We start from the raw sequence: 25,509 nt of genomic DNA, 5'->3' as shown, positions 1-25,509 counted from the left end.
ATCCGTGAGGCTCATTTCTTATGCAGCTGATGGAGCAAGTAGGGCAACAAGTTCGGGAATTTCTCTTAGGAGACATTCCTGGATGCGCTTGGGTAGCTTTATGGAACCCTTTAAGTCTTCTTTTAATGCCACCTTTGATGGCTCGTCCTTGTTCGGGCCTAAGGTCAAAGACACACTAACCAGGTGTGAAGAGAAAGGGAAAACGTTCTCTACCGTCAGAGTCTGTTTTTCCATACCTTCTAGACCTTATCCTAAAGGTCAAAAGGGAAGAAAGATGTGGTTTTGAAAATCCCAGAGAGTTTGAAGACCCACGTGGTGAGTCTTCCCCTAGGGGCAGAGGGGAAAGCAATAATGGAAGATGTCAGCCACATGGCAGAGGGGGTCTGCAGAACCAGGGCGACAGAGAATTCTTCTTTGGTAAGCCCTTTCAGCACTCCTGAAAGGAGGTCCATCTGTTTTTCTCTGGAGGTAGTTGGGGGGGTCGCTTATCCCTGTACCCAGACACCTGGCTAGAAATAAAAGACAAATGGGTACAAAGCATCATATCCAGAGGTTACTCCATACCCTTTTCCCTTCCTACTCCATGCATGAAAAATATTCCGGATGTTCCACCCAGTCACAGGAAGCAAGCAACCTCAGAAATACAGAAGTTGCTAGAAAAGAGAGTCATCCAACCGGTCCCTGCAGACCAAATTGGATCCAGAACTTACTCTAGGTTCTTTTTAGTTCCAAAGAAAACAGCAGACTGGAGACCCATACTGGATCTCAGACGATTGAACAAATCTGTAACAAAGACAAAGTTCCGGATGGTAACACTGCAGTCGATACTTCTCTTTTTAGGAAAAGACAATTGGGATGTGCTCTATAGACCTCCAGGATGTGTACTACCACATAAAAATGGGCAGGCCATCTACGCTTTGGGGTATGAGCCAGTCATTACCAGTTTTGAGCTCTGCCCTTTGGTTTCATTACAGCCCTCAGAGTGTTCACCAAATATTTGGCAGTAGTTGTGGCTCACATAAGATGACTAGGATTCCTAGTGTTTCCATATATAGATGACTGACTCCTAACCACCACCAAGCATCTACTAACAGAAGCAAGAGACACCACCCTGAGACTCTGCTTCCATTTAGGGATCACAATAAACTATGAAAAATCTCCCTTATTGCCATCTCAGCATATTGTTGTTATAGGCACAGATCTAGATACTACAAAAATGATGGTAAAGCTATCCCCAGAAAGAGTACAAGCCTTGCGGCTTCAGGTCTCAGTCCTACTTTTCAAAAGAAAGGTTCAAACAAGAACAGTTTTAAGAGTACTGGGCATCATGGCAGCAGCAATAAACATAATTCCGTTACCGCGGCTACACATGAGAATCTTACAGTGGCTGCTGTTCACTCCGTGTTCCATGCAGGAACTTCCAATGTCATATCAGATAATGTTAACAGAATCCTGCAGGAGAAACCTCCATTGGTGGCTACACTCCTATCAAGTGACCTTAGGTTGACCAATTGTTCTCCCACAACATTTAGCCACAGTGACCACGGATGCTTCCCAGATAGGGTGGGGGAGGCATTATCAGGGAAGGACATTCCAAGGCACTTGGCAGGATCACGAGGTTCACTTGCACATCAATTTCCTAGAGATGAGAGCAGTGCTTTTTGCATTGCAGGCATTCCAAGACTCTCTTCCAATAGGAATGATTGCTATCCAGACATGTCAGTTGTAGAGTATATAAACAAACAAGGAGGAACCAGATCTTACCCCCTTTGTCAAGAGGCACTAAGAGTATGGCAGTGGGCAACCTCCTCCTGTTTCCTGGTAGCAACGGACATCCTGGCGAAATCCAAGTGATAGCAGACAAACTCAGCAGGGCAATTCTGATGCCTCACGAATGGTCCTTGATGCAAGACATACCAGAAAGGATTTTCTGAAAATGGGGTCAGCCTTGCTGCCACCTTTTTGCTACGTCCATGAAGACCAAATGCAGCAGTTACTTTTCCCTAATCCCCAAGGGATGCACTCATACACTCCTTTCCCCCGTTTCCATTGATACCCAAAGTTCTTCGGGAAGGACTTTAATACTTCACCCCATACTGGCCTCGTCAAATCTGGTTCCCCTTCTTGTGGCTTCATCTTCAAAAGGAGCCCTGGATTCTGGACCCAGTTCCAGATCTTCTGACACCTGTCAGGAAGGCTCCATCCATCTCTGCAAACCCTCAAGTTGACAGTATGGCTGCTCCAATTCCAAACATAGCCAGGCTACCTGAGCTTTCTCCTTCATTACAACATATGTTTATTTCTTCTCACAAAGCTTCTACGAGAGGATTCTATCTCAGCAAATGGTAAAGATTTTCCTCTTGGGCTTTGGAAAATAATTTTGACCCTTCCTCTGCACATTTACCCTCCGTTCTGGAATTTTTAGCAAAGCTTTATCAGGAAAGGGCAACTGCAGCTATGACTCAAGTCCAACTAGCCGCAATCCCAAATTTCCATCTTGGAGACGGAGGTCTGAATATTTTGTCCTATAGACTTTGCAAAGTTTTATTGAGAGGTACTAACCTGTTAAAACCACCTCTACCTCCATGGAACCTAAATTTTATTTTATCCCACATAATCCTTTCCCCCTTTGAGCCTGCAACATCTTGTGACCTAAAGTTTTTAACCTGGAAAACAACTTTATCAGTAGCAATCACTTCAGCTAGGCAAGTTTCGGACCTACAAGCATTGTCCATTAAACCTCCCTATATGCTATTCCATAAAGACAGTCTCACTTTGTACGAACCCATCCTTTCTAGCAAAGGTATGCTCAGACTCAAACTTAAACCAATCCATAGACTTACCATTTTTTTTTCCCAAATATGGCAATAAAGCAGAATATATATTACACCAACTGGATGTTTACAGACAATTACATTTCTACTTACACAGAACAAAGCACTTTAGAAAGTCTGACCAACTGTATCATTTTCAGACTGCAAGAAAGGTGCTCCACTAGCTAAATCTATTATATCCAGATGTTGTTAGATTGCATTACGTTCACCTACCACTCTGTGACAAAACAACTTCCAGGCAAAATAAGAGCTCATTCTACTAGGGCTATTTCTACCCCTTCTGCTTTTTATGCAAAACTGCCAGTTGATACTATCTGTGCTGCAGCAACATGGGCAACACCTCATACCTTTATCACTCATTACAAAGTGGATTTGGCCTCCAGGGACAGGGCCTCCTTTGGGACAACAGTTCTGAAGAATGTTTTCCCGTGAGACACCCAACAAAGATGGTGCTAGAGATGCTGTCCCATCAGTAAAGAATGAAGGTGAGATAGGACATCATCATATAAAGAAGTTATGTACTCACCATAACATTCTATGTGAGATGTCCATCTCACCTTCATTCTTACATCCCACCCTCCTGCCCCCAGCCTTTGGCTCTTGGAGGATCGAGAGGTTACTATTTGGCATCTATTATTTTCTGACCTTCTTGTTTTTTGTTGATAATTAAAAAAACATTTTATAAGTGCTATTTTAGTGTACCAGCAAACAATATCTGGGGAATTCCCTAGAGCATCATGGGATAGGGAGTAAGCCACAAGCCAGTTGGGAGATCTTGAGCTTTTGTAAACAGCTGAGACAGAACCAAGAATCAGTTCCAAACCATCAGTAAAGAATGAAGGTGAGATGGACAACTCACAAGGAACATTATGGTGAGTACATAACTTCTTTACTTTAGCAATAAGGAGATGGCAGCAAAATGTGTAAAACTGCTTTTCTTGCCAGATACATCTCTTAAAAGATCAAGTTCAAAGTTCTTTCACAGATGGAAGACAGCAGGCTTTCTGGGTAGCATCTGCTCACCAGTTTTGGATATCTTTTTAAACGGAAATGTAAGAACAAGATTTTTACATTCTGTAGTTTGATTCACAGCTGTGAGGTGTAGAACACTTCCAGTCCCAGCTTCTGGAATGCACTGTATTTGGTAGTAAGCCAATAGTGGTGTGCAGGGGAGGGGTGTAAAAAAAAATAGATCGCAAAACCTTTTTTATTGTTCTGCACACCAGTGTCAGCTTACTTCCACCTACAGCTGCCCATGGAATTACATCATCACTCTACTAGGCATGATGATATTATGGACCAAGTGCTTAGGAGTTTCGTGCAGCATGCACACTAAAATACTTTTATTCTTGCTTTGCTTAGTAAATGTATTTTTCACTTAGTCTTATTTTCCCCATATCAGCTGTTGTACTCAAATGACAATCCACATAATGCAGGAAAGGAATGCAAATACATTTTGTTTCACACCTTTGAGCACGATCTTTAAATTTTGTAGAGAACTGTATATGGAGTTCCTGACAAGATTTTAAAATTCACAAACCTTGCTGTAGGCTCATGCCAGAAGTAGAATAAAGCACATAAGGACACACTTCAGGTGGGGGGGGGGATTTACCCCCTAAGTTTACTTACCACAGCTGGGTATCACATGGTTGCTTTACATAGTTTTGAAAAGGCAAATGAGATAACATACCAAGTTAGACTTCTGATTCTGATTCTGTCTGGAGAAGTTACACTTACATTTAAAAAAATGTCTTTGTTTGCTGTAGATTTCAGTACTAGGGCCTAGCCCAGTTCATAAGCACCTACTTAAAACAAGTTTCTGCTCATCCACTGCCAAAGAAATTCAGTACAGCTGCATAACAAATTAATATTCTGACATTTTCATTTTTTTTGATAGCCAATTGTGTAAAGTCTTAACATAAGAGTAGATGTCCTTCTCTTCACTGTTGCAGTAGTCCTACGGTAATGCCTGGCCAGTATACCAAGCCTTTAGTACTTACAGGCACCGTTTGTCACACATACACTCCCCTTGCAGGGCATACAGCATAAAGGTGGTGTACAAATGCACACACTCTGAGCTGAAAAAGTCCTAGGAGGAACAGAATGTCCATAGGAACAAGGAAGAACATGTGCATTTAGAAGGAGAAAAGGGAGAACAGCCCCTCAGCCAGAAAGAGGGGGCATGAGGGAGGGAGCGAATACTGCAACAGTGAAGAGAACATCTACTGTTATAGTGAGATTTTACACAACTGCGCTATGCTCTTCCATATAACTGTTACAGTATTCATAACCAAAGGGAGAGCACAGAAGCTCAAGATAAAACCTGGGAGGAGGACAACACAGAAAAGCCCCCCAGAAACCTTTGCAGGATAGCCCAGGAAATAATATTCAACTTGTAATGCTTGGTGAAGGCAAGACCAAGTAGCAGCTTCAGGGATGGAATTATCCAGTCCCTTGAAAAGCCCTGATCGAATGAGCCCTTCCTGATGAGGAAGGACATTTATCAAAAAAGTAAATGGTCTTAGAAATCCAAGAAAAGATGGTTTGCTGAGAAACAGCCAAAGACCCAGGATGAAGGGAAACAAAAAGCTGCTCAGATATGTGACTAACTTTAATTTTATCTAAGTAATATCTGAGCAGTCTGTGGAACTCCAGGGTGTGAAGAACCTTCTCACTGGCAGACTGTGGAGAAAGTAAAAAAAAAAAGGGCAGATGAAGGGGCAACTCACTGACCACCTTGGGCACAGAAGAAGGGTTACACTATAAAGAGACACCTTGTCCATGTGGAAAACTAAGAAAGAAGGAACAGACATGATAGCCTAAAGTTCAGACATGCTCTTGGCCAAAGTAAGAGCCAAAAGAACAGTCTTCCAAGTACAATGTTATTAGGAAGCTGAATCAGCAAGCTCAAAAGGAGCCTGAATCAATCTTTCAAGAACAAAACAGAGGTCCCAGGAAAGCAGAATAGGCATCCTGGGAGGCCTAAGTTGAAGGATGCCTCTAGGAAATTGTGTGACCTCAAATCTAGAGGCCAGAGGAGGAATCAAGGGCAGACAAGCAGAAATTGCTGATAGGTGAGCTTTAATTGAAGAATATGACAAACCAGTATGCAGCAGATCACAAAAACAGCAAGACAACTCCCATTACAACATGTAAAGCCACATCTCATTGTGTCTCAACTGCCAAGCCCATAAGCCAAAACACTCCACAACCCAATGTTCTGGTCATAGGGGACTCCATTGTGAGATACTGATATCCTTCTTACCATACTGTATAAGGAGAAGGTTACAGTTTAAAAGTCCCCAGGAATAGCTGCTATTTCCATTGAAGTTTGGAAGTGAGGATGGGAAAAAATTATAAATATATGGAAGGTTTTGTTTACCAGTATTTTAAGAGGAGGAGAAGTACCAACATCCTGGAATAAAGTGGTGGTAGCTGTAATACCTAAAGAGGGTAAAGATCCATCAGATCAAGCTTCATACAAGCCCATTTCAATACAAAAACACGATTATAAAGTATTTATGTATATAATAGCAAATCAATGCCAAAATTGATAGATATGAATCAATGTGGTTTTGTGGAGGGGAGGCAAACATTTAACAACATTAACAGAACCCTAATGATCCAAAGGGAAGCAGAATGTAAGAAAATAATACTGTTGGGTCTTGATCCAGAAAAAGCATTTGACAGCATAAGCTGGGATTTTATGAGCAGGGCAGTGGAAGCATTTACATTCCCTAATAAAATTGTAGGGTTGATTAGGAAGATATATGCGGAATCAGAAGGGAAACGTAAAGTGGGTAGGTTCCTCTCTGATAATTTCTGCTTGGGCAGGGGTGCCACCTTTCCCCATTGTTATTGCATTATATTTAGAACCACTGGCAAAGAAAATAAGGGACTCAGAAATTCAAGGATATAACTGGTATGGTAGTCAAGAAAAGCTGGCTCTAGTTGCACATATTTCATATCTGATAAAACCAGAAAAGGACATTACAGTGTTATAGAACATTTTAAGACAGTTTCACATCTTTTCAGGATACAACATTAATGAAGCTAAAATAAAGACAATAGTGGTAAATTATGTACCCACACATGAATTTTTTCAGCAACATCCATATTTATGGGGACATGACAAAATGAATTATTTAGGACTGTGGATTAAAAATGATTTTTGTGTGGCCGCTAAGAATATGTGGGAAGAGACTAAAAAGATAATACAAAAACTGAGAAATTGAAAGCTCTGTTATACGGATAGTAAGATACAAGCAGTTAACATGTTTTTCGTCCATTATACACAGGTCAGGCATATTTTTATCAGCCAGAGAAGTTGTAGATAGCAATTAATAAAGAAATGAAGGATTTTATCTGGGAGGGGAAGACACCAAGAGTCAAGTGGGATATGTTGATTCTTCCAATAGAATAAGGTGGATTGATTGCCCAATTTAAAGGGGTATTTCAGAGCTACACAGTTAAGGCTCCTATATATAGCACAAGCAGAAACCTACAAATCATAATGGAAAGGGATGATGATGAAACAAGAAAGAACTCCAGAAACAAGGAGAGACTGGGATTTTGGATGCAAATCTTTAAGGAGAATAACAATCATACAGAATATTATATTCAAAATGTAGCAGGAAGTATTCTAAGAACTAAATCAAAATGGGAAAGGAGATTCTGCTGATAGGGATGACTGCAACTACAGATAAAGGGAATAGCCAAGAGTTGGATGGAATTTACTGGAGAAAACTGACAAAGGAATCAAGGTATTGGCAGCAAATAATTAGACAGGTAATAGAATGAAAACATGCCAAGAATTTATTTGGACTGCAGGTTAGAGATTGCCTTCTGTATCAAGGACTGATGTCAGAGTATTGGCAAATAGAAAGAGATGGGGGGGGGGGTCCTACATGAAAGACCAGCACTGGTAGAGTTTTTAGCAGACTCAAGAACAGAAAATGTTAAAAAGGAATTACTACAGCATATAAAATATTGCATGATAACTATAAGAATCAGCCAGGGGAGGTTAGAAAGGACTAGGAGGAGAGATTGTGTAAGCAATTCACAAAGAAACAATGGGGGATACATGTTTGTCTCCCAAATATAAAAAAATTTAGAAGCTTTATGATTTTTGTTTGGAAATGTTTACACACACATTTTTATACCTCAAGTAGACTCCAGAGAATGTTTAGTCAGGCAGACAGCAAATGTTGGAGGTATGATAGGGAAGAAAGATGTAATTGGGAACATATTTTGTGGGAGTGTAATGAGTTGGCAGACTTTAAAGATTCCATGCAGACTACTATGTCAGAGATACCAGGTGAGCCAATTGGTGTAACTAAGGAAATGAGTTTTGTGAGCTATGATATAGAATTGAAATTGCCTAGACATGGTAAGGCCTTACTGAGTCTAATGGTGGCTGACAAAAAAGCAATTACTAGAAAATGGAAATCAAATTCTAAACCAACTTTACTAGAAGTAGTGAATATAGTAAAAGATAAAACAACTGGAATTAGGATCTTTAGAAAAAGGATGGAGCAAATTACACAGAAAAAAATGGGTACTGTGGGAATCATACATACAGGGAGGAATGAAGTTTAAAAGAGGGCAGAATTTGAAAGAGCTATGTAATGTCTGACTGACAATGATTGGGTAGATTATAAGTGATGTACAATATATGCAACTAAAATTATGTCAATATGATCTGTGATGTAAAATACATGCATGTAAGACTATGTCAATATGGTTTGTTTTCATTTCTATATATGTATGTCTATGTCATAAGTGATCATTTAATAAAGATGCTTACTTAAAATAAGGTTACAATTAGTTGCCTGTCAGGGTCCAGGATCTGCCAGATCACATAAGCACTCCAGTCACTTACCCCTAAGTAAAAGTGTGACTCAATCATAGTCCATGTGGGTGTGAATGACCTGAGACGTACCCTCTGGGACTATATGGAGAGAGAGACATGTCTGAGCTCTCAGAATGTGTGTCACAGGCAGGTATGACCTTAGCATTGAACAGCACTCTACCATCTCCAAGGATGATGCCACAATACTAGCAGAAAATGATTGACATTAAAACTGGCTTAGCTACCGGTGTCATTCCAAAGGGGTCCAATTCTTGTCGGCCTGGGAAGACATGGTTAACAGGCCACACTGCTTTGCTAGGGATAGTCTTCACATATCACCCCCAGGCTTTTGGATATTGGCCAAAACATTATCCACCCCCTACAGTGCCTTTTTAGGCCTTGCCAAACAAACCTTCCAACATAACAAAATCTACTCAAGATAAGCTTAAGGTGTTACTGATCAAAGTTAGGAGTATCAACAAGAAACTGCACTCCCTAGAAGCTCTCCTCACCCTGGAGAATGCTGATGTCTGTGCAGTTACTAAAAATGGTTCAAAGCCATGGCTATAATGCCTTTCATATGTTCTGCAGACCCACTATATATGGAAGAGGTTTCTCTATCTGCATAAAGGATAAGCACACTTCAAGGCTGGTCAAACATCACATGTTTGAGCTATTCCATATCCAACTAGCCATAGGAAAAATCTATTACCATATTGTTGCTAGCTACAGTTCTCCCACCATGAACCAGGAAACCCATTCACCATTCCTGAAGTTACTAGAATCACTCACCGTTTAGCCCAATACCATACTTTTTTTTCCCACTACCCTTCCATTAAATGGGAGGTATACATGACCAGCAATATGCAGGCCCAAAGATTTCTTGACTTTGTAAATAGTCTGCACTCCCACTATGTGAACAAATATCCTAGAGCTGGTACTAACAAATATGGGAGAGCACTGCACCCCCCCCCCCAAGTGTGATGTCCTCACTGGTAAGATCAAATGAAAAAAAGCAAAACTAGGAACTTCTCTAAGGTAAATCACCTCCTTTTAAGGAAAGGCATAGCTAGTTTCAAGCTCCCCCAGTCCAAAAAACACAGAAACCTAAGCAGAAGTGTACACAAAAGCCCTGTATGACCATATAAACAACTGCCTAGAAATGGCAGTACCAGGTCAAGCCACCCTGGTAGACCTCTGGTATTAGTAGGCTGTACAACAGAAGAAAGAAACTCCTGTGGAGAAGTAAGACAAAATGTGCATAACAGAGCAAAAAGTCCTTCATTAGTCTAAACACATGTATCAGGGAACTAGTCACCTCTCTAAAAGCAGACTGTGAGGTGAAAAAAATAGCATCTAAAACTAAAAATAACCATAAGGCATTTTTCAGTTATGTCTGCAATCTTAAGGGCAGCATCGAACAAAGTGCAGAATTAGTTGTAGATGGCATCAACTATATTCAGCCAGAAGATATAGCAAATTTGCTGGCTGACAAATTCAGCTCAAATTTCACCTCATCATCCCCAGTTCTCCCCCCAAGAAATACCCTCCATCACTCCACTGCCAATTATCACCAAAGAACAGATTGCCACTGTGCTCTATAAAGCTAAATACACAGCTTCAATAGGGCCTTACAATATACCAGGTTGCCTTTTAAACAGCTTAAATCAGGACTTATCAGGCCCATTAGGATCTCTATTTAACCACTCCTCCAGACTGACTTTGTCCTGATAGAGTGAAGGACAGCAACAGTCATCTCTCTGCATAAAGGGTGACTATCTACTGACCTGGGAAATTACAGACCTGTAAGTTTGACTAGGCTTGCCATGGAAAGAATAATCAAGGACCTGATAAAAAAATGACATAGGAAACCTCCAAACACTGGACCCAACTCAGTTCATCTTTGTCAAGGGCAGGTCATGCCTAACTAATCTGGTGGATTTCTTTGAGAAATTCAAAAAAGGACATGGACAAAACACTACATACCACCTACCTTGACCTGACCAATGCATTTAACACAATTTCCTATTCAGGTATCATAAACAAATTCACAAACTGGGCATCACCAGGTGGACAGGACACGTGTTAAAGTGGGTGAATCCAGATCTAGCAAGAGGCCATTTACTAGTGGTGTGCCACAGGGCTCAGTGCTGATAACACTTCTGTTTGGAATGTATTTATCTGAAGTCAAGGCTACTGTGGAAGACCTCTGAATGACAAAGTTTGCTGATGACTGCAAGCTGGGGGCAATCACTGAATCCCCCAACAATATAGATATCATTCACTAGGGTCTACATCAGACAAATAATTGGTGCCAGAACCATGGCCTAAACCTAAATGTGAAAAAATGCACTGTCATACCCTTTGGGAAGTCAAATACCCCTGCAAACTACTACATCAATAGCACACCCCTAAGAGTAGATACAGAGGTGATAGATCTAGGTACACAGACAGCCTGAACTTGAACCGCCGTGTGTCCACAGTGGTGAAGTCCTTCTATGTGGCACAACTTATAAGTACAGGTATGGCATCCAAATTCAAGGAAATTATAATGACTAGGCAACTTGCAGCAGCTGGCATGACTGCAGAGGTTCCTCACAAAGAAAATACAAGGTGTAAACATCATGACCTATGCAGAATAGACTAAAAGCCCTATCCCTTTACTCTGTCTCCTACTGACTATTACGGGGTAACCCATGCCTGACCTACAAGGCACTTACAAATCCAGCCATGATGGAACTGCTACACATCCACAAGTCAAGCAGCATGAGAGTCACCTGGTCTAGGGATCGAAACATAGTGATTCAAACAGATCATGCTGTAGAGACAGATATGCGTCTCAGAGATTGCCCCCTTCTTTGGAACAGACTTTCTAGTAATGTTAAATGGAGCCCTTCCCGGGCCCTCTTCAAACCCAATCTGGATCAGTGGATGGGGAATTGCAAATTTACAGCTGGGGTAGCACCTATGTCCCTTACATGTGGGGGCTATCTGTAAGATACTCAAAGGATAGGCACAAACCCATGCCATGCTCTTACCCCTAGGGGCCATATATTGGAAAAAAAATCAGGTTATATTGACTAGGCTTGTAAGGGCTCTTAAGCCATTAACCTAGTAATCTCCTATGAACCTACGAATAAGAAAGAAGCAGAGAAACCTCCACAGATAGGGGATCCTGATGGTGAAAGAGGCACCTGACTGAAAATCATTTTTATTTAGACAAAGATTTCCTGGCAGTGAGCTTCATGGCCTCCTGCAGGAACTGAAGCATATCCTTAGAAAAGAAGTGTCTAAAAGGGATCAAACCCTAAATGGACAGACATCTTGTGCTGATTGCCCCTGGCCAAGTGAGAAAGGATGGGAACCAATGCTGTCTGGGCCAAAAGGGAGATACTAGCAAGATTTCAGGTGAGTCATGCCTGATCTTGTGCAGGACTTGTGGTAACACAGGAAGGGAAGGGAAGGCGTACGGAAACATCCCCATCCAAGGAAAAGATAGGGCATCCACTTTCCAAGCCAGAAGACTTATGACTCTGGAACAGAAAAGAGGAAGTTATCTGTTCAGAGGGGAAGCAGACAGATACACTGAGGAATACCCCACTGACGGACAATGTCCAGGAACACATCTCTGTGAGGTATCCATAATTGAGCTTGTGTGCTGAACCTGCTGAAAGAGTCTGCCACTAGATTGTGCTCCGAGGGAATGTAAACAGCCTGAAAAGTCACTTGCTCTTCAGGGTTGAGATCTAGCTGCCCAGTATCAAGTCTGCAAAGAAGATAGGACATTGTACTCCTTTGCTAGTTGACACACCACATCACTGTGTTACTGTCTGTGAAAATGTTGAGGGGCCCAAAATGAAAGAATAGAATGAAAAGCCTGAAGAGCTAGAAGCAGAGCCCTCATCTCTTTTATACTGATGTGGTCTGACCTCTGATAAAAAGGCCAGAGACCCTGAATCTTGAGAAAGCCAAAAGAGGCTCCCCCCACCTCCTGTCTGAGGCATCTGTAAAGATCCCTTGAGTTGGGACTGGATCCCGGACAGGAAGCCCCAGGTTGAAAGTTGAATCCACCACTGAAGCTCGAGCTTGCAGCAAGGAAGGGGATGGGAAGTCCAGGTGGTGACAATGTTGGAGCCACACTGACTCAAGGTATCACTGTAGCTTTCACATGTGGAGCCTAGCCAGAGGGAGCATGGAAATGGTGGAAGCCATGAACCTGAGGGCTCTGAGAACATAACTGGCTGTGACTCAAACCAGAGGAAGAAAAGACTGGAAAAAGGCAGCAAGTGTCAGGATCTTCAGGCAGGTAGAGATGCCAGAATGGGGACAGTCTGAAGCCTGCAACCAAGGAAAATGTGATCCGGAGAAAGCGTCAGAAATGATTTCTGAAAGTTTACTGCAAACCTCAGACTATGCTACAGGGAAACAGTAAACTGGAAATCCTGAAACAAAGCACTGGGTGAAGAACCTTGAATGAGAAGATTGTCCAAACGGAAAGATATGAACTCCTCTCATCCTGCAAAAGGCAATGACAGGAGTGAGGCATTTGATGACTAGTCTTAGGGTAGTAGAGAGGCTAAAGGGCAAAGCACAGAACTGAAAATACAAGGAAAAAACAGGAAACACAAAAGTTTCCTGAAAAGGGGATGGATGGCGATATAAAGATAGGCATCTTTGAGACCAGAAAGTCCTGGCATAGAAGGGGAAGAAAAAGTTTCTGAAGAGGCAACATTTGAAAGGAAGGAATTTAGAGAAAGGTGTTGAACTGGGAAATATCCAGAACTGGTCTCAAAGTGCCCTGCATTCTGGAATGAAAACCCCTCCCTACCTAGGTAGGAGGCACAGCTTAAATGGTACCCTGGGCCACAAGAGAATGGAGCACCTCCATGAAAAGAGGAAGTTGTTTCTGAAGAAGTGAGATGCCTAAAAAAGGAGGAAGGGATGTCTAAGCCATAAAATATCTCTGGGAGATAATGGACAGAACCCAAGAGTCTGCTGTGATCTTTAACCAATTTGGAAGAGACATGGAAAGATGGAGGGATAAGGGAACCTGGCCAAGAAAAAGGGGAATCAAACTGTCTTGGAACCTGGTCTATCCTGAAAAGTAGGTTTCTGGGAGGTAGGGGTTTGAGTAGACTTAGCAGGAGGTACACGTAAAGAATCCTTTTTCCCTTTAAGGGAGGGCAAGATTGCCTGCAAGCAAAAGCAGATTTGGAGGGGGTAATTTCTCTGAAACTTAGGAATGGAGAAACAAAAATATGTTTCCACTCCTGGACACTTGAAAAGTTCTGCAGCAACAAAAAGATTTTTATTATCCAAAGGAGCATCCACAACAGGTTGTCCTTAATGTCATCATGCAAGCAAGGCCTGAAGATGCAGCCAACAGTAACACCTGATAACAGAATCAAAGGCAGTAGCCCTGGAGGAGACAGCTGCATTTGATAGAGTGGTGTGCAACTTGAGAGGTAGAGCCCAACAGGAGAAGGGCAGAAACCTTCCCCTCAGAATCAGGAAGGTCAGAAACCACTTTGGAAATCTGGGAAAGGATGGCCAAAATATACCTGGCCATATGGGTCTGGTAGTTGATGGCCCAAAAGGATAAAGTGGCAGCAGTATAAACCTTTTTGCCCAGCCTCTCCATGGCCCTACTATCCTTATCTGAAGGAAGCAATGTGGTAGAAGGAACAGTTTAGAGGGTTTTTCAGATGATACCAACACTACAGAAAGATCAGCAGAAGGGCATTTATAAAGAAATTTACATTCATCAGGTACTTTGTAAAATCTATGAAGTTTCTTGGGAGCAGAAAGCTAAGAATCAGGAGCCATAGAAGCTGCTGAAAAGATAATCAGGTGGGCAGCCAGAACAGGGAGGACAGCTGATGGCTATGAGATTCCATCTGAAGGAGGTCATATCATCTCTTCTAATTATCAGGGACTTGAGAACAACCCCACTTAAAAAAATTCCATCATGCTGGCAACAGTATCCCCAAAGAAGAGTTCCTCCAAAGGTGAATCTGGACTAATAGAATCCGCTTACTCTGAACCATAGTCCAAAGGGGGATAGATTTTAGAAGAGTAAGCCAGGGACTCTTTCCCAGAATCCAGATCCTCATCTGAAGAGTCTAGCTCCTGTGGTCTTTTTAACAGGAGTGGAAGACCAGGGAGGGGCAGGCAGAGACACCTCGATGCATTTAAGCATTAAATAACCCGAGTAAAATCCTGCCATTCATGTTGGGGATCTGTTTCTTTTTCTGCAGGACACCCACACAAAACACACTTGGATAGAAGGAAGTTTCTTAGCTCACCAGTGGGAGTGGGGAGCCTTGAATAGCCTACCTGTCCTTGAGGGAAGTGACCTCAGCATAAGAAGCTGTAGTAATTGGTCATTTTGGACCATTTCTAGCTCTTTTGAAGTTCCCTGGTTAAAATCTGCCTCTGGCATTTTTTTGAAGCCATATTGCTCAGACACAGCTCCACGTGGTCCTGTTGAGTCTTCTTGGCTACAGAGAACTGAAAAAAAGCGACTGCTTTCCTGATTAAGTATCCTGCTGTTTTTTATATTTGTTTTACCTTCTACTGCTTACCTAGAGCAAGCTTTAACTGTTTTCATAGTTATTTACTGCATTTTTTATTATCTGCACTTAAAAGTACATTTTAGTCGAAATTAGTCTAATTCAAGTCGAAAAGTGTTTGCTGTTTAATTTAATTGTTTGGCTGCCCACTAAAGTGTGCTAGCCTGTACTACTGACTTATTGCCTTTTCTGCATTTAGCGCGGAGTTTCCACTAGAGCAACATCGGGCAGCGCCGGTTAAACAAGGTTAAACTATTTCTGGCTCCGTAAAGTCTGCTCTTCATTTTTTCCCGTAGAACTGCTCTACTTGTAATCTAAACAGTCTATTCTCTATCTGTAAAGCTCCGCACTTGTTCCTAAAGCATTTTTAGTCAGGTAAAGCACTTCTATATTATACAAAGTACTTCACTAGCTTAAAACCCCCTTGAGTACCCACTTCCCTATAGGTCCTTTCTGACTCAGTTACACAGCAAACGTTTTCATTTCTTCTAGCATGTCAAAGGGTCAGTTGCTAGCGTCCTCTCCTGCTCAGCTGGTGAATCTGGGAATATTGAGGCAATGTTACAATTGCCTCATGTACATAAACAACCCTCTCCTCCTCCCACAAAACAAAAATACATGCGAGAGATGCAACTATATAGCCAAACTGGAGGCTGAGCTCTCTCGACTCAGGACTGGCAAAACCAGACAGGAGGAGAAGGTAACCACACACACCATAAACCCAGTCTCACATAGAACTATCACAACTACAAATCAAACACATAAACACACAAAGACATACTCGGAGGCACTGATCAAAAATCTACCAAAACAGCAGAGGCCTCCAAAGCAGACACCCAAACAACTGCCACCTCATGACATAACACAAGCAACACATAGATCACAAAGTCAGTGTGCAAATCAGTCACAGCCGTTAAGGCCAAACACAATGCCAGACACACTTGTCATAGGTGACTCCATAGTCAGACACACTGACGTCCCGCTCACCAGACTGAACAAGGAGAGGGTCACAGTAAGCTGCCTGTCGGGCGCTTGAATCCGCCACATAACACAAGCACTCAGGTCACTCCACAGCAAGTACAAGTATGACTCAGTCATTGTCCATGCCGGTGTGAATGACCTGAGACGTACCTCCCTGGACTACATGAAAAGAGACATAAAGGAGCTCTCAGATTATGTAGCCCAGGCTGGTATGACCCTGACCCTGAGCAGTATCCTACCTTCACCAAGAATGATGCCACAATACAGAGACAAAATGATCAGTTTTAATAATTGGCTTAATTTCTGGTGTCATTCTAAGGGGATCCAGTGTCTGTCTGCCTGGAATGACATGCTTGACAAGCCACGCTGCTTCACAAGGGACGGCTTGCACCTGTCACCCCTGGGTTTCCGGATATTGGCAAATGCTCTTGCCACCCCATAGTGCCTTTTTAGACAAGGCTCAAATTCTAAACCCACCGCCCTAGAAAACAATAATGGAAAAAACTAAGGGTAATGCTGCTCAATGCCAGAAGTCTAAATCTCAAGATGCACGCCCTCGAAGCCCTCCTCAGTATGGAGAACATCGATGTCTGTGCTGTGACTGAAACCTGGTTCAAGGCTCCTGAGAGCACCCCAGCACTATCAGGTTTTACCTCATATCATGCGTTCCGGCCCCAAAACCCGGACCGTACCACAAAAGGAGGGGGTGTATCCATATTCATCAAGGATACCCACACCTCCAGGCTGGTGGCAACTCACGAAGCATCAGAGACCATTCAGGTGCAATTAACCATTGGCAAAACTGCTCTACAGTTTGTAGCATGTTACAGGCCACCCTCTTAAACTCAGGAACCCCACACAGCCTTCCTGAAGACACTGGAGAGTATAAATGTCTCTCCAAACACCATCATATTGGGTGACTTCAACTACCCAAACATAGACTGGGAGCATTACTCAAGCCCCAATACCCTAGCCCAAAGATTCCTGGAGTTCATAAACTCAAATGCTATGGAACAACTTGTCACCATTCCCACAAGAGGTGAAAATATACTAGACCTGATCATCACAAACATGGGGACAAAATGCTCCACACCGGAAGTATATCCCTCATTGGTGAGATCAGACCATAAACTAATCTCACTGGAGATCCACATCCGCCCCACCCCCAACAAAAAGACCACAGTGAAGAACTTCTCAAAAGCCAACTTCACACTTCTTAAGACTGGTGTGGTATCCTTCAAGGCCCCTGAGCCATTGGAAACCACAACCCACACTGCTGAATCCCTTACAAATGCTTTCTATGAGCACCTCCAGGATTGCATGGATCAAGCAATCCCAAATAAAATCAAGACCCTTTCCACCAAAGGCAAGCCCGATCTGGTGGACCCCAGCCATAAACAAACTTTACAACAAGAGGAGAAAGCTACTACAAGATAGAGCAAAATCCCTAAAAGGGAAGACATCTCTGATCAATACTAGTAAAAAACTACGATCACTTATAAAATCATCCAAGGCCAACTTTGAGAGAAAAATCGCCAAGGACTCAAAAGACAATCATAAGGCCTTCTTTAGCTATGTTAGAAATCTGGGTGGAAACTCCCAGATATGCTCAGAATTAGTCCAAAATGATACAAAAATCACTGAACCCACAGACATTGCAAACATACTGGCAGACAGGTTCAGTGAAAATTTGTCTCCTCCCCAAAAGGAGAAATATCTATCCCAGCAGAGTGTAGCCTCCCAATCATCTCAAATGCCCAGGTGAGAGCTGCTCTCTCTAAAGCTAAAAACACAGCATCAATGGGACCGGATGGTGTCCCCGGCTGTGTGCTACACGAACTCAATGAGGAACTAAACCCACACATAAGGCTGCTGTTTAATCTTAGCCTTACCACAGGATACGTACCCAAAGAGTGGCGTACGGCAACATTGGTCCCACTCCACAAAGGCGGTGCTTCTACGGACCCTGGTAATTACCGCCCCATAAGCTTAACAAGCCTGGTCTGCAAAGCTATGGAGAGGATCATAATGGAACTCATAAATAAGGACATAGGGGACCTACAGACATTGGATCCTACCCAATTCGGCTTTGTCAAGGGCAGATCATGCCTCTTGAACTTGGTCGACTTTTTTGAAACAGTCACCAAGGCCATTGATGAGGGTAAGGCAGTTCACACAGCCTACCTTGACCTTGCAAAAGCTTTCGACACAATACCCCACTCGGGTATCATAGAAAAGCTCACCAGCTTAAATGTAAACCCATATGTCACAAGATGGGTTGCAAACTGGCTCAAGGACAGAACTCACAGGGTTAGAGTTGCTGGTGCCATGTCAGACTCCAAGCCAGTCACAAGCGGTGTCCCACAGGGCTCAGTCCTGGGCCCCCTCTTGTTCGGCATCTACTTTTCAGAAGTGCAGGCAAACATAGGAGGATTGTGGCTGACAAAGTTCGCAGATGAGTGCAAACTGGGCGCCATAGTTGAAAATCCATCAGACACAGATATCCTTCAGAGAGGTCTCATAGAAACGGATAGCTGGTGCCAGAGCCATGGCCTTAAGCTAAACGCCAAAAAATGTATAGTCATACCCTTTGGTAAAAACAAGGTAACCCCAAGTTACCACATAGGTGGCAATCCATTAAGCACAGAAGAGGTTATCAGGGACCTGGGGACCCAAGTTGACAGTAACCTTTCTTTTGACACTCACATTGCCAAAGTGGTTAGGAGGACCTTCTACATTGCCCACCTGATTATGAAGGGATTCACATCCAGATCAAGGGAGGTCATTGTTCCCCTGTACTCTTCACTTATCAGACCAATGATTGAGTACAATGCCCCATTCGGAATGTATCTTACCCGACACCTGCAGCAATTGGAAAGACCCCAAAAGTTCCTCACCAAAAGGATAAAGGGGCTCAAAAATATGCCATATGCTGCCCGACTGAAGAAACTCCAGCTCTATTCAGTCGCATACCATCTGCTCAGAGGTGACCTGTGCCTGACATACAAGGCCATGTCCAACCCGGAATTAATGAACATGCTCCACCTCAAAAAATCCAAATCCACCAGAGCCACAAGAGCAAGAGACTTAAACCTCAACACGGATATAAATAGGACGTGCTGGAGGGACAGATTCATCACCCAGAGACTCCCTATGCTGTGGAACAGAATCCCAGTCCATGTGAGACAGAGCACCTCGCTGGCTCTGTTCAAGAGGAATCTTGACCAGTGGATGGGAGATCGTAGGTTTACCCTGGGGATCATCTCTGTATCACTGCTGGACAGAGGCACGGCAAACTAATGGGTATAGTATTCTTCAACCTAAGGGGTGGTGAAAGCCACACAACTCTGGCTAGGCTTATAAATGCCCTAGGGCAGATAGCCTAGTATGAACCTATTAGAGTCAGACCGCTGGTGACATTCAATAAGTGCAGTAGGGATCTCCTCCCTAATTAAGATCTACAGAATCCCCCATTGGTCCCTCGGATATAAACAGCAAGGTTCCCCATCAACATCTTTAAAGTCTCCTAGAATGTGCGAGAAGTCCGATCCATGCTGGTTTCCTGATAGGGTTGTGGCAGAGGAATCTGAGGCAACCACTGGACAGTCCTTTGGGCTTTCACTAGTCGAGAGAGAGACATCCAGGGAGGCTGGACAGCAGCCGTATTAGACTGAGGTTTTTTGGCATTTTTCTTGGCAGACAGTTGACTCTCAGACAAGAAAGACTCCACCATAGCACCTTGAGCCAACAGCTTAAGACGCTGTTTTTTCAGGTAAATAGATAAAGAGGGCTATAAGCCTGGCAGACAGACTACTGCATATGGCCATGGGAGCACCCAAGTAGAAAGGCATTTGTTGTGATGGTCTTTATGGGGAATCTGCCTCCCATACTGACCTATTCCCTTTCTGGAAGACATGAGGCCATCAGCACTAAATAAAAAGTCCCAAAAGGTCACTTACCTGAAAAGTGGCTTTGTAACCAGCACAGCAGAATATTCAGACCAACGTTCAATGATGGTGTTTGGACTGGTGGCAAAGAAGGTCTGTGTGTGCACATGTCCGTATGTCACCTTTATGTCCTACTCCTTGGGCAGGGAGTGTACATCTAATATATGGCACCTGTAAGTACCAAAATAAATCACTGTTCCGGCACTATTAAGGCTGCCCATAATCTGATGAAGTCTCCGTGAAGGAGACGAAAGCGCTAAATCTACTTGTTTTATCTTGGTCTTTGTGTTGGATTTTTAAGTTATTAAATCATAAAACTGTTTTTCGTCTCATTGATGCTGTATATATACACTCGGTGAAACAGAAAATTACAAAGGGCAGCCTTAATAGTGCCGGAACAGTGATTTATTTTGGTGGTTTCATGTTTTGTGCTATTCATTGGTTACTAGTCACCTGTAAGTACTGCAGGCTTTGGTATAGTGGCTGGATGTTGGGCTACCCTTGGCAGGAAATCTCTTCAGTTCTGAATATTGCAACAGTGATATGGAAGGACATCTGATCTGATCCCTGCCTGCAACCTGTATGAGCTATGTATTCCAATTGTAACCAATCATTGTATGCACCGCTGAATATATTTCTTGTAACAGTATTCGTTCTGACACTTTTGGATGCTCATCTTCCTTGGATTTTTAATGATGTATTTGGTTTGTATAGAGATCTATGATTTTTTTTTTTTTTAACACAGTTTAACTTCTTCTCCGTGGACAACTCGAGGCCTTGGTCTTACTGCTTGACCAAACAACTCCCATACATTTTCTTTCTTTATAAACTTCTATCCAGATTTTCAGGCATAAGAAAATCTGCTGATAGGGCTATGTGCCTTTCAATCTACTGCATAGGAATATTCCACTGCAGCAACACAGTCAACTGGGCAGTGGTATAAACAGTCGCTGCAATGAAGTATTCCAATGAGAAATTACCATTTTTTTTTTTTTTTTTTTGCAGTTTTTGCTGCTGCTGTTTTCTATGACGCTCTTCATTGTTTGGATAGTTCTGTTTGCTTGTCCACTGGATTTACTTTTGTTTAGACATTTTATGCCTGCATTCCAACCCAATTCAAATATCTGCTGAATTCTTTACTTTCATATTGTGTACCATTATTAGATATGCCACCACCAGGTATCTCCATCTCAAGAAGTAGAGTTTAATGCACTACCCACACATGATAATTGTGTATCTCAGAAAAATTAGAATAGGACCACTCTTTACAAGAGTTGCTTCACCAACCACAGTAAAGAAAATTAGATGGAATAACAGTTTTTTTAATTATAAATAAGAGCTTTTGTTCACAAGCAAATTCAAAACATTCACTTTTTCTTCAGACAGCTGCTTTATCACAATGTTAACAGCACTGAAGGACTGGGTACTAGATATTATCTAGTTTTCTGAACACAAAGGTTCCACCTCACAGTACTTAAGCTTAACATTTACAGTGCATTTTGTAAACTAATAAAAATATCTCACTTTTTAATTTTTAGGGTGCTGCTGAAACTTGGCTCTCGTAACTGGAAGTAGCAAAGTCAAGATGCACAGTTTCATGCTTCATATATAAAACAAATGGAAAAAAATTATACTGCACATTTTATGAATGTTCAAAAGGTCACCATATTAAGCACATACAGCAGACTTAATTCATCTCTTGCATTTAGAGCAACTAGGAGAGGCACCCACTCATCACAGGGTGTGCAGTGCATAAATTGGAAGGCTCTACTCTGTAAAAGGCATCAATTAATCCTGCATACTAGTCCTGTACAACAACCATTTTTTTTTTTCTAAAAAGTGTCAAACATATTACACTGTTGAGAGATTCAATATCCTCCCTGCACATAGGAGAAACTATATGGTAGTAACTTTGTAAACAATGTGTGCCTTGTGAGGGTGGTTTCCCTAGTATGTTCAGTTTTTCTTTTGTCCTAATTAAGTCTGCTGGTTTAATTTAAAACACAAGATCTTAAACAGGTCAAACTTGCCACCAAAATATCACTACATCTTTTGAAAAAGTATGTCTTTAATAAAAGTGGAAAACTGCCCTCAACTTAATCTGGAATAAATGTCCTGAAATATCCGATTCTTTTATACCCTTTCCATTACTTGGACAAACTGATTTTCACTCAGTGAAATAAGACTTAGGAAACCAGATAGGCAGCAAAACCTAGATGCATTATGAACACTATTTATGTTGTCATGCTCACAGCCACATCCAGTTAAGATAAATGGGTCTCAGGTCTGAAATGTCTTCACTTGTTTGGCAAAATTGTTAATTCAAACTAAGAATTACATTTTTGTAGCCAAAGCATTTCCATCAGGCACACACTGCCCACAGCCCTATCTCAGCTAATACAATATCCTAGCCTGTTATTTACCTGTATTAATTTGCTTCTCTGTATTCCCAGTTTGCTGCCACTGACCTTCCTTCCCAGACTTGTCAATTAATAATATACTCCACCGGGTTTGGAGACCTACTCCACAACTGGTAGCCTACATGTTGTTACTGAAAGTTTACTGCTGACAAGCTTTTTAGACTTGCATAACTGCAATATGTTTTTTTAAAAACAAAATCATATTTGGTAAATAATTGAAAAAAATACTGTCCTCAACTTATCCAGGGACTTATGAGAAGAAAAACTAAAATAAGCAGTAAACCCAAAATTTAATAAGCAAGCATATGAAGAAGTGAACCCTAAGAGCTGATAGTATCTTCATACATCTGTCCCCCCCCAAAAAAAAAAAAAAGAGGACAGCATGCATGCTCCATCCAAAACAATGGTTTCGAAGTTTCAAGCACTGTAAATACCTAATTTCTATGCAATGAGTAAAATGTACTGTGGAAAAACACTTTCTTCAAGGAAAAATATTTTTTGTGGTTAGCATTTTTATATCATGGAATCTGGACAGGCTGAAATAAAATGTTATTTACTCCCAGTGCATCCATCTCTGGCTTAGTCAAGTGGCAAGGACATTTTTTTTCTTTCTTTGTCTTCTCTTTTCATGTCAAGGGGGCATACATTTTATTTTAATATTAGTCTTATTATCAACTATTATTCTCCACTACCTCAATCTGGCTTCACTGATAACTGCTAATCATGTAAATCTGGACTTTGGTTACCAACAGCAAGTAATTAAATGACACTGCGTAATGAAATTGATGGGAGGCAGCAATGTCTGGATATTACCCTATATTTTAGTGAGTACAGAAGTGGCAAATAAATGCAGCAGCACTCAGGCAGTCAAACACACAAGTCACTTCCATTATTTTCATTCATCTTTTTGAAACTCTCATGTGCAATTGGCTTCTGGATGTCGAAGGCCTTGATAAACTAAGTGCATCTCAGGGAGTGTATTCTTCTTGGTTATTTCTAACCTAGTCAGTCTGTCTGAGCAGCTATTTTTTTTTTTTTTTGCGTAAGCTGCCCATTATGCAATGTTGTAAAGTCCACCTGCTCATCTTAATGAAGAAGTAATAACAATACAGAGCAGCCTCTTTCCTATTCTCATGAAGTCCATGAGACAACTTATTCTGTATTCAATAACACTATTAATGAAATGTCTCATTCTGTATTCATTATTCAGGACAAGTGTATGGAGACAGCCTGCTCATTAACATGTACAGAAGGCCACTGAGTGGGAACATATCAGTACATGACAAGGAATGGTTCCACTGTGGTTTCTTCATCATAGATTTCCCCACTGCTCTGTTGGTGGAAACTGATCAACTTCTCCCGTTTCTGTGCAGATCTCTTCTCCCATGGTAAATGTTAGCTTGTACCGTAGTCTCACCTTTTCCTGTATGACATGAGTGAAGAAGTGAGAAAATAAGTTAAAACTGGTACTAGCTCTTACTACTAAGCTTCTAATATTTTACATCACTAATATTCATACATGTTCAGAAAAATAAAATGACACAAAAATTTAACATTTTAAACTGGAATAATTTATCAGTTTATAGCCTAAACAAATTCTTAACCATACAAAATACTGCACACACACAAATCATCCACTGTTTGTAAATAATGATCAGATATTGTCTCTTCTGTCCATCCTCAACATATGGGTACTTCGGATCCAACTTTAGCCACTCTCAGACTTTGGATCCAAGGCTCAGGCCCTTTCCCTTACCCAAACCCCCCTGCCTGCACTAAATTACCACAGATCTTATTTGCCACTTGCTTGCTATGGATACAGGTCTCTTGGTTCAGTAATTTGGAAGGCTTTTACAGGTGTGAAACATGAGATTTTTGGTATTCTTTCCCTTTGGGGTTGTTTTACTTTCAGTTTCTCCATCTTAATGCTTGGCGTTCACTTAAGATAGTTTCCTTCTTTCTTCAGGTAGTCTTTAGGGCTTTCTACCCATATAGTTTGAGACTGTATCCTATTTTTGTAATAGTGTGGCGGTGGTTATCATTTTGATTTTTGTTGCTGGTCTTAGGTATTTTTCCTGTTGGTAACAGGATGATAGATAACCCCTCCAGCTTAAAAAATGCATCTCTTGCGGGCATAAGATCCCCAGTCAGGATGCCAGTGCAAAGTGTGTACAATGTTTAGGGGCATCACATATGGACAAAGACTGTGCTACTTTTGGGGCCAGAGATATCACTGACAGGTGCAATTAACTTGTGCTTAGAGGGCTCCTCCTTGCCACAAGAGAATTTCCCCATATGGAACACTATCCTAGAACACATCAAACTCACTAGCAAATTACCCCGCTTTAAAAGCCTGTTCAAACTTCATCTGAATAAATCTTGGTCATGCTCACACTCAGCACCAGGCTGATTCTCCAATATACCAGTATTTCCTCCATCTTTCTTCCCCATCTTAACCTTGTCCTTTATCAATCATACACACCTCTCTCCCTTTTCTCACTTCATCCAAGTCTAGTTATCTCCTCAACCATGCAATAAACTCTAGCTATACTATCAGAATGTCTGATCCTCCTTGCAGTGCTTACCTAGGTAAACCCCCACACTACAATGTTTTCCCTTCTAAAATATAAATCAGTTTACCTCCTAGAAGAGTTTAGAGCTACAGGACCTATACACATTTGTACATATTGATGCAAATACTTTACTGTATATTGCCGTCTCGTAACTGCTTTTTTATGAGAACTGTCTAAATTCACTTGTTAATATAAATGTACTGTGATACTCCACTGAAAATAACCTTTGCCTAGTCAGACTTTACCCATCAACAAAGACAAACAGTTCCCAGTCATCATCATCTTCCTCTTCATCCAAGAAAACCTTTGATAAGAGTAAAGGGGAAAAAAC

General features: G+C 41.7%; 1 protein-coding gene across 2 annotated transcripts in view; it reads right to left on the bottom strand.

The window, feature by feature from the left end:
• Positions 1 to 21,486: 21,486 nt before the first annotated feature.
• Positions 21,487 to 25,509, bottom strand: part of GGA3 (golgi associated, gamma adaptin ear containing, ARF binding protein 3) — a 992,054-nt gene continuing 988,031 nt past the window's right edge. For both annotated transcript variants that reach the window (XM_044085033.1, XM_044085034.1), the window contains exon 17: positions 21,487 to 24,028. In XM_044085033.1, the coding sequence (XP_043940968.1) occupies positions 23,918 to 24,028 (111 nt within the window). In that variant the 3' untranslated portion in view covers positions 21,487 to 23,917. The remainder of the gene's footprint in view (positions 24,029 to 25,509) is intronic.

This window comes from Protopterus annectens, chromosome 10.part0 (genome assembly GCF_019279795.1).
Source record: "Protopterus annectens isolate FY-2018-M chromosome 10.part0, PAN1.0, whole genome shotgun sequence".
NCBI classification, from domain to species: Eukaryota; Metazoa; Chordata; order Ceratodontiformes; family Protopteridae; genus Protopterus; species Protopterus annectens.
The sequence above is the reverse complement of the archived record's forward strand: the minus strand, read 5'-3'. Positions and strand labels throughout refer to the sequence as shown.